The 10,180-nt window shown below is 39.5% G+C and overlaps 1 protein-coding gene across 1 annotated transcript in view; it reads right to left on the reverse strand.

Annotated features, from left to right (window-relative positions):
- spg7 (SPG7 matrix AAA peptidase subunit, paraplegin) overlaps window positions 1-9,495 on the reverse strand; it is a 15,625-nt gene extending 6,130 nt beyond the window's left edge. The window contains exons 1-8 of the mRNA XM_017459298.3: window positions 9,252-9,495; window positions 7,267-7,369; window positions 5,324-5,407; window positions 4,980-5,221; window positions 4,490-4,629; window positions 2,197-2,299; window positions 1,391-1,516; window positions 217-379 (exon numbers count right to left, since the gene is read on the reverse strand). Coding sequence (XP_017314787.1) covers window positions 217-379; window positions 1,391-1,516; window positions 2,197-2,299; window positions 4,490-4,629; window positions 4,980-5,221; window positions 5,324-5,407; window positions 7,267-7,369; window positions 9,252-9,464 — 1,174 coding nt within the window. The 5' untranslated portion in view covers window positions 9,465-9,495. The remainder of the gene's footprint in view (window positions 1-216; window positions 380-1,390; window positions 1,517-2,196; window positions 2,300-4,489; window positions 4,630-4,979; window positions 5,222-5,323; window positions 5,408-7,266; window positions 7,370-9,251) is intronic.
- Between the last annotated feature and the right edge of the window lie 685 nt (window positions 9,496-10,180).

Here is a 10,180-nt window from a genome sequence, read left to right on the forward strand (position 1 = left end):
TTTACTGTGAACAGGACCAATTCTATCACAGCTGGGGTTTTTTTTTTTTTTAAATCAATAAGAGGAGCTTATATGAGATCTCATAGCACTGTGTCAATCTGGGGGAAAATAAGACTATTTCTGTTCCATATGCTTTGATCTGTCAAATAAAGCTTACATCAAACCTGACTTCTGAGACATAGTGAAGGAAGGCCAAACACCAAGCTGAAGTCTCACCTCCAATCACTTCCACAAACTCCGAGCCAGCCATGGCAAGGAAGGGCACCTGGGCTTCAGTAGCGACTGCCTTAGCCAGTAGAGTTTTGCCACAGCCTGGTGGCCCGAGCAGCAACGCGCCTTTGGGTACCTTCGCTCCTAGGGTTAAGTATCTGTCTGGATTCTGCAAATACAAATACTCCATCATTTCCAGTTCTCTAGCTTCTTTTTGGGATTGATATTTTCATGTTTTTTATGTCCAATACTACAAGGTGTCCCAAAAGTCTCTATACACAGGGGAAATGAACACTTTTCCGCAAAATGTCTTCCAAAATTTTTCGTACTTAGTTTATATATTTTTTTATTTATTCATATTCAGATAGCCTTTAAGAATGCCATTGACAAAAGAAGAACATATTTCAAGGCCTTGATGCTCACGTACAAGACCTTGTCTGGAACAGCACCCTCCTACCTCAACTCTCTCCTGAAGGCTTACGTTCCCTCACGCAATCTGCGATCAATCAACGACCGACGCTTAAGAGTACCTACTCAGCGTGGCTCAAGGTCCCTTTCAAGAACCTTCACACTAACTGTTCCTCAGTGGTGGAATGAACTCCCAACCTCAATCCGGACCACAGAATCTCTCACCATCTTCAAAAAACAGCTAAAGACCCACCTCTTCCGTGAACACCTAATCAACCCATACATTTTATTATTATTTTTTAAATAAAAAAAACTTACTCTGCCACTTACACCTCTACTCTGTGTACTTTGCTTCTTCTGGAACTCAACTAATGGATCTTGTACGGTAGCACTACTTGTATTGTTCTCTGCCTGATATCGCTCGGCTCGTGTTTTCTCATTTGTAAGTCGCTTTGGATAAAAGCGTCCGCTGAATGAATAAATGTAAGGTAAATGTACTGAAATCATTCTCATGGCTGGATCGGGAAGCTGTCGCAAGGTTGTGATGGACTTTAACATGAAACGTTGAAAGCACATCACACACACATGACATTCCTGCTAAACTTTTTAACAAATTCAAAAAGACTGGAAGTGTTGCGGACCAATGGAGAAGTGGACGTCCACGGATATCCACCGAGGAAGGCAGAACAGATGTAGTGCTGGCGTACACAGTCCCCTATGTGTGTAGGCTTTTAGGACACCTTGTACAAAAAATACATTAATGTGTTTATACCTTCAGATAGTCCACAAACTCCTTCACCTCCATCTTGGCCTCATGCATCCCGGCTACATCTTTGAAGCTCACACCTTTCCCAGACTTTCCGTCAACGATGGTGAACTTTGCCATTTTTAACTGATTCTAGGTACAATCAATCAATCAATCACTAAACAAATAAACCAAAAAGAAAAGAAAAGGAAACTTACTCCATATACAGTCAAGGAGCCAAAACGGCTTGTCGTCTGAAGCTGGCTTCTTTAGTTGTTTGCCTCTGATGGGCTCACTGATTATATTTTATTTGTACAGCACCTTTAACAATAGATTTTGCCACAAAGCAGCTTTACAAAAATCCGGATGTAAATTTAGATTACACAACCACTTCACTTCATATTATTAAGTAATCCCAAATAGACTTGCTTATATGGTTTCGGACTATGTATGACACACCGTTCTCTACAAAAATGGACAAAAGAATTTTATCAAATCTGAAAACAGCAGTAGCATCACACTGAGGGAGGAAGTTTGAAGGTGAAATACAGGTTAGATGTTAGAATTCATATACAGTTCAAATCCGATTTGCATATTTAATTTTGTAATACAGATGCTTCTTTTTTTTATTTTAAAGTTTTGTGTGCAAGCTGTATGATCATGTCGTCTTTATTTAATAGAATTACAGTACAAAAGGAAACAAGCAAACCTAAACACCACACATATCTTGACTGATTGAGTATATGTGGGAGAAGTTGCATACGGTCACATACTTTTGATATTTGGATAAACTGCTGCCTTAAAAGGAATGTATTAAAAGAGTCATAACTTACAAAAGCACTGAATCCACCCTCTCTTGCACCCATCCCTGCCAGACGGAAGATGTACCACAGGATTCCAACGCCGACAGCAGCCATGCCCAGAGCGTAGAGGGCGCTGCAGCAGTGAAGAGCAAATATACACTGTTAGCATTAGGATGTAGCAGCAAAAAAAAAAACTTCTGTCAGAAGTAATTGTGAATACTTGATCTAGAAGCCTCCTATTTCCTCACATATTTAAAAAAAATATATCCTTAAACGGTGGCAGGCTTTGATCAAACTCCGAGTTACAAGCTGAACGTAGGATCGAGGAATTGAAGAGGCAGCAATTATGCTACCGGGATGCAGATTTAAAGTGTGTTAAGAAAGTCTCTTAAAAAGCACAATCATTCGGTTACTACAGTTCACCCAAGTGTGTATACTCTTCCTCTTTACTGTAAAAACAAAAAATCACTATTAGACTACAGCAAATTTTATTGTATACACAGTCATGTGAAAAAATAAGTACACCTTATGGAAATTGTTGGCTTTTTTGACATATCTGGACAAGCAAACATTTGATTCTCTTTGAAACAGTGCCTATTAATAAAGTTGATACACTATCAAATGATATAAAATTGACAATTTGTAGTAATTTTAACATTTCAAATTAACAACAAACAAAAATAAAAAGTCACATGGAAAAAGTAAGTACACCCCTTACATTTATTGTCTTATTTAAACCTCTCATATCGAGTGTCTGGTGTTCCCTTTGTTACTGAGGTGTATGGGGTCATCATGACAAGATCTAAAGAGTTCTGTAAGGCCTTTGGAAAAAGAAGGTTGTGGAGAGTCTATGAGTCTGGCAAGGGATTTAAAAAGATCTCCAAATTACTTTAAATACATTATTCCACTGTAAGGAAAATAATCTACACATGATGCAGATTTCAAACGACTGGCAAGTTGTCCAGGACTGACCGTCCCAGCAAATTCAGCCCAATAGCAGAACGTCCGATACAAAAAGAAGTCTCCAAGAACCCCAAAATGTCATCACAGGATCTGCTAGTAAGTCTTGCAACTGTTGCTGTCAAAGTGCGTGCTTCTACAATCGGAGAGAGATTGTACAAATTTGAGCTGCATGGGAGGCGTACCAGGAAAAAGCCTTTGCCAGACTACAGTTCGCCAATAAGCATATAGACAAAGACCAGGCCTTTTGGAATAATGTGTTCTGGACAGACGAATCAAAGATAGAGTTGTTTGGCCACAGTAACAGCAGACATGTTTGGCGCAGACCAAAGACAGCTTTTCAGGAGAAGCACTTCATACCAACTGTGAAACATGTTGGTGGAAATGTTATGGTTTGGGGTTGCTTCACTGCTTCAGGGACCGGAGAGCCTGCATTCACTGATTCAACTATGAATTCTGCATCATATCAAAGAGTGATTGAAAATAATGTGAGGCCACCTGTCCCAAAGTTGAACCAAAAGTGGACCTTTCAACAGGATAATGATCCTAAGCACAATAGCAAATCCACCAAGGAACGGCTCAAAAAGAAGAAATGGAGGGTTATGGAATGGCCTAGTCAAAGCCCAGATTTGAATCCCACTGAAATGTTGTGGGGGGATTTGAAACGGGCAGCACATACATGAAAACCCTCAAACACTATGCAACTGATCAAAAATTCCAGCAAGCTGATGTCAGAGACTGGTGGACAATTATGCAAAATGCTTACAAGAAGTTATTTCTGCTAAAGGGGGCGATACTGGCTTCTGAGTCCAAAGGTGTACTTACTTTTTCCACAGAAGAATACCACATCTATTGATATTTCTGTTGAATAAATGATTGAAAAAGCTTTTTTTTTTTTGCTTGTGGTTTTGTTCAAACAGATCAACTTTATTAATAGGGCACTGTTTCAAAGAGGATCAGGGCTCTGTGTAGGCCACTCGAGTTCTTCCACTTCAACCTTGGCACACCATGTCTTCATGGAGCTCGCTTTGTGCACAGGGGCATCGTTATTCTGCAACAGGTTTGGGCCTCTAAGTTATAGGATAAGTTATAGGATATCTTTATATTTTAAGAAGGGAAGGGAACCTCTAAGAAGGGAACTTGTAATGCTACAAAATATAAAGATATCCTATACAACTTTACATTAAAGTTTGGGGAAGAATCACATATGGGTGTGATGGTCAGGTGTCCGCAAACTTTTGGCCATATAATGCATCTTTTAAATGATCGTTAGCAAGTATTCTGAACTTTTATATTAAATTAGAATTTTTTTAAAAACCTGCTAAGAGCCAGTATTATTGCAGTCTCATGCTGAACTACTCACTTCCCAAAGAAGCCTGTGCGCTTGTAGGACACTGGAATTCTATCCTTGGGGTCTATATTGAGTTGATCCTCTGCAGCACGCAGCTTCTCCTCAAACTTGTCAATGTTGGCCACCTGCATGCGGTATGTCAGGGCGAGTCTCTGGAAAACACAACCATACATTGGTGCTACAGAGAAGGGGGAGGAATATGTCAGAATGATGAAGGATGATATGGAGCTTGGGTTTTCTAGGGTCAGTGTGCTAAGTAAAGAATAAAAACACAACGTGGTGTGCTAATATGAATCGATCATGCAGCTGGAACTGCTGTCAGAGAACATTAATCAACAGCTTCTGACCAATCAGACTGGAGAATGTCACAGCACTGAGCTACAAAATAAGTATGGCTTTATTTGAGAACTCAGTGGTGTGTTAAACTGAGCTTTGAATTAGCACACGGATTCATCAATCGACCTTTGACTTGGCCAGGTCAAACACTGAGGAGAATACGTACAGGCCTGCCAAAAATCACAGCCCCAGGAAGGAGGTCGATCTCCACGATCTCGCTCTCTGGCACGACCTGCACCCGTGCCACCTCGCCTTTAGCCAACATCTCATTTACAAAGTCGTTCCAGGAGATGTTCCCGCCATTGGCGGTGAACAAGTTCAGCAGGCTCATGCAAGCAGCGATGATAAAGAGAATGCGCAGGCGCTCCTTGTACATTTGGTTCTCCTGCTCGCGCCTCTTCTTTTCCTCTGAAAGAAATATAAAAACACACAATTAAGAATTATGCAACATTAAGAAGCAATGAAACAAATCTTGTTCCAAACAGAATAGAAGAAATGTATCCAGGATACCTTCTTCTTCTTTGGGCGATTTCTTGTTCGGTCCATCTTTCTTCTGTTGTCTATCAGAGGATGTGCTGAAATAATTGACATCACCTGATTGGAAGAAGAATGAATGATGAGGAAGGGTCCAGGTAGTACAGGTACTAGCATTCTAAACGCTGCTGAAAATTGGTGTAAAACTAAATTAGAGTTCTCATGTTCCTGCTTTACAACTGACACAGAATCTAATCCAAGCATTACACAGTAGAAAATTGGTATTCAACATGTGCATACGCGCAGCTGTACGCAATGGAGCTACAGAAATCCTACACAATCGACACTCGTTTACATAAAGAAACACCAACAAATCGCCATATATATAGTATTTTTAGTTATCAATTATCAGAGGTGGTGCCATAGTATAGCTCCTGGAACTTGAACTTGGCCATGAACTCAAAAGAGCCAATGAATTCACAATGGGCATTTCACCCCTTTTTGTGTGCATGTCCTAACAATATTCCAGTATATATAAATATTTTGTGACTTGGTTGGAAAATACTGATGACTCATCTTAGCATGAGAGAGAGTGTACTACTGTTTAATGCTCTCTAGAAGGATTATGTTCCTCCTCATAAACATAAACAGATTTGAGACAGTGTGGTGAATCTTAAATAAGTCATTTCGTGAGCACTTCAACCACTCGGCTTTTTTATGTCTGTCTGTGAGCTTCCCCATCTTATTTCTTATTCATCTAGTCAGTAAACACATTCTACTCTAAGTATACAAAAGGAAGGCATAACAATAATAACAACTATAATAATTACATAATGCAAGATAGAATACAACATTTTAGGGATGGGATATTTTTTTTATATTTTTTTTCCCCCAAAAGTAGCAGCCTTGGGATCTAAACCCATAACCTTTGAGTCACTACTTCAGGAGCTTAACAATTGATCTATCAATAGTCAGTGATCGAATAAATGTAATAACACAATAATCACAATATTCATATATTGATCTTTATGTCAGGAGGTACCAATCCGATACTTGGCATGAAACAGGTGACACTGACTGACACCGATCATGCACGTGAAAACAGGACTCAAACTCATCTGACGTTTCGCATAACATAGCTCCAGAGGCTTGCTGGACGTCACGATCAGATCAGTATCTGCTATCAGCAAAACACCCAGCTTTGAAAAATGGAGAAACTGAATGCGTACATCACCATCCTCAAGTCTCATGTGGTTCCCTATCTAGGGGTTGAGTTAGAGAGATTACAAGGCAATTTTTACAATACCTTTGTTCTCACTGTGTTAAGTTACATACAAATGAAACCTAATAGAAATGTGTAAAGATATACAACTGGTAAAGCTGCTAAAGTTGAAAGTTTTCTGACATGGGAAAGTGGTCAGAACAAAGGGCTTTTCACTTTGAGGTTTCATGGTAACATAGCAAGCTAGGGTTTGGTTTTTTTAAGTTACATTTTGTCTTATTATCTTAAAAAGAGAAAGAAACAGAGGATGGTAAGAGATCGACTGTTAATAGTGAAAAACTGTAGTCAAAACAGTGAAAACTAACTTGTTTTACAACATTAAACGGAACTAAATAGAAAAAATGTATGGTGCGCCATTGCTTAATAAATTACAAGTGTTAGCATTGACAAAACTGCTGTGGTATAAGAAGAATAAAACACGTAGGGATGTGCTGTTATTGGAAACTAATCAACCTTGAGGTGGTAACTGTAACTCCACTTGGACAACACCCCGCGGTTGATTATATAAACCTACAACAGGTTTGTTTTTCAGTTTCTTCATGCAGTTTACTCAGTCCTTGTGCACTGCACATTATAGTGCCTCATCTAGTCATCAAATGTATTAGGTTTAATGGGTGAATTACAGCAAGAAACAACTGACCACTGATCAATGCAAGAAGTGCACACATGCAACATTACTGTTTCATTTATTACTTACCAAGACTCCTCCACAATCCCACTGGATCAGTTAGCAAACTGTTTCTGTAGATCAATTTACTCAGCCCTAGAAATGTTGGACTCAGGGGTCTGTTCAGGATTTGCTGTAAAAAATAAATAAATTTATTAAATTAAATAAAAAAGACGTCATCTACTTAATACTTATACAGCGCCCTACTGGTAATATCCCTTAATAAAAAATCAAATGTGTGGCTACAACATAGTAACACATGAAGACATTTAGGTTTGAGATCAAAAGATGAATATGAGATAATAGATCAGAATCTCAGCTTTCATTTCCTGATATTCAAATCTGGATGTGTTAAACAACTTAAAACATGACACCTTTGGTGACAGACCAACCAATTTTTTTGGTGAGTAAAAGTATAGGAACAGATAGCCTTAAAGTAAATAAAAGTAAAGAACACTTAATTCTTGGTTGTATATCCTTTGCTTGCAATAACTGCATCGAGCTGGTGACCCACTGACATCACCAAACATTTTTCTTTTATGATGCTTTTCTAGGTTTGTACAGCAGCTTCCTTCCATTGTTGTTCTCCCTTCAGTCTCCTCTTCAAGAGGTGAAATGCTGCACAGTTGGGTTAAGGTCTGATGTTTGGTTAATCTAAAACTTTCCATGTTCCCCACCGATGAAGTCCTTTGTTGTGTTTTCAGGGCTTTTTGGGTCATTGTATTGCTGCATGATGAAATTCCTCCCAATTAGCCATGCAAGCCCAAGCCATGACACTACCTCCAGCATGTTGGACTGATGAGCTTCTCAGTTTTGGATCATGAGCAGATACTTTCTTTCTCCACACTTTGGTAGAGGTTAATCTTGGTTCCAGAACTTTTGTGGCTCGTCTCTGTACTTCTTTGCACATTCCAATCTGGCTTTCTAGATTCTTACTGCTGATGAATGGTTTGCATCATGTGGTATGGCCTCTATATTTCTGCACATGAAGTCGTCTTCATGGTACCTTCTCCATTGCCCTGTGGAGGTTGTTGGTGATTTTTCACGAACCGTTGTTTTTGGGTTTTTCTTCACAGCTCTCACAATGTTTCCATCATCAAATACTGTTGTTTTCTTTGGCCGACCTGTCTGACATCTGCATATGAGTGCACCAATGGTTTCTTTCTTCTTCAGGACATTCCAAATTGTTGTATTGGCCATGCACAATTCTTCTGCAAAGGCTCCGATTAATTTTCCCTCTTTTCTCGTTTCAAAATGGCTTGCGTTTCTCCCATAGACAGCTCTCTGGTCTTCATGCTGGTTTATCCTTTTTAACAACAAATGCAGTCAGTCTTCACAAGCGAAACAAAGTGCTCAAACCAAGAGTAGACATTCAGAAGTATTCATTCTTTAAACAATCGGTTTGAACGGCATGAAGCACCTATCCGTCACATGTTCCAATAGGGTGGGTTAAAAAAACCCCCAAAAGGTTCAATGTTCGAAGTTGTTTAACCCATCTAGGTGTAAATACGAGGAAATGAAAGCTGAAATTCTGATCTATCGTCTTGTATTCATCTTTTGATCTGGAACCCAAATGTCTCCAATGTATAGCAAAAACAATAGAATTGGTCTTGCTGTTCCAATACTTTCAGAGGGAACTGTAAGTCGTGGCCACTGTGATGATAAAGCGTGATCACTGTGTTGTCCAAGCAGAAAGGAAATTACACAAGGCATGAAGACCTACATAGAGGAGAAGCTTTTCTACAACAATGAAGAGAGAATTGATTTCTTTTTATTTCCTTGGTGGATGCTCATATATTGGAGTCACTATGCTTTATGGTACCAAGCTGTGGCCGTGATCTCTTTCTTTGGCGTCATTAGGTCGTGGACATGACCTCATGATCTGGTTCCCACGATTTTCATTACATAACTAATAAGATGGCGAATCGGACATGATGACCATGTCATGATCGGTCCTGAATTTCATCAACTCACTTTACTACTGTAAACTCTCAGGCTGATGTTACTTAACTGACCTGAATGAACTGAGACTTCACACCCCGCCTGGGCTGCACGATAATCCGCCATCCAGCACACTTACTGCATACCGGGATATTCCCTAAACTCGTAGCGGAAAGTGTTTTATTCCTTCCACAGTGTAAATGAATGTTACGAGGCGACAAAGACCAAAGACGCCCGCCGTTGATGTGTTTACTGTAGCGGCTTCCATGTTGCAGCAGCGCCGCCATGTTCTCTGTTGAGTGGGTGAATCCCAAACCTCTTCCTACTGAGCACAAAGTGCACTACATCAAGCTGTAAAACCGTTCATTTACACCCTATGTAGTGCACTTATGTAGGGGCTGTGAAGAGTTATGAAGAGTCACTTCAGATTCAGTTTGTTTCGATGACGTCGTTTGTGTAAACATTTAAACACTTCGGTTAAAGGATCCTAAAATGTTACTGGAATAAAGTCGGACTGACGTTCGATATTCGCAGATATGCGGAAATTAAGGGACCGTCTCTAAAGGTACATACGACATTGTTAAACACGTTTCTAACTTCAATAGCATTTGAAGGGAATGACTTACAGTCATATAACCCACTGTAAAGTGTTCATCTAGGTGTCAGCTATGACGATACATGTATGAATATGTATGACATATATATATATATATATATCTCACAAAAGTGAGTACACCCCTCACATTTTTGTAAATATTTGATTATATCTTTTCATGTGACAACACTGAAGAAATGACACTTTGCTACAATGTAAAGTAGTGAGTGTACAGCTTGTGTAACAGTGTAAATTTGCTGTCCCCTCAAAATAACTCAACACACAGCCATTAATGTCTAAACCGCTGGCAGCAAAAGTGAGTACACCCCTAAGTGAAAATGTCCAAATTGGGCCCAATTAGCCATTTTTCTCTCCCCGGTGTCATGTGACTTGTTAGTGGTACAAGGT

This window comes from Ictalurus punctatus, chromosome 27 (assembly GCF_001660625.3).
Source record: "Ictalurus punctatus breed USDA103 chromosome 27, Coco_2.0, whole genome shotgun sequence".
NCBI lineage: Eukaryota > Metazoa > Chordata > Actinopteri > Siluriformes > Ictaluridae > Ictalurus > Ictalurus punctatus.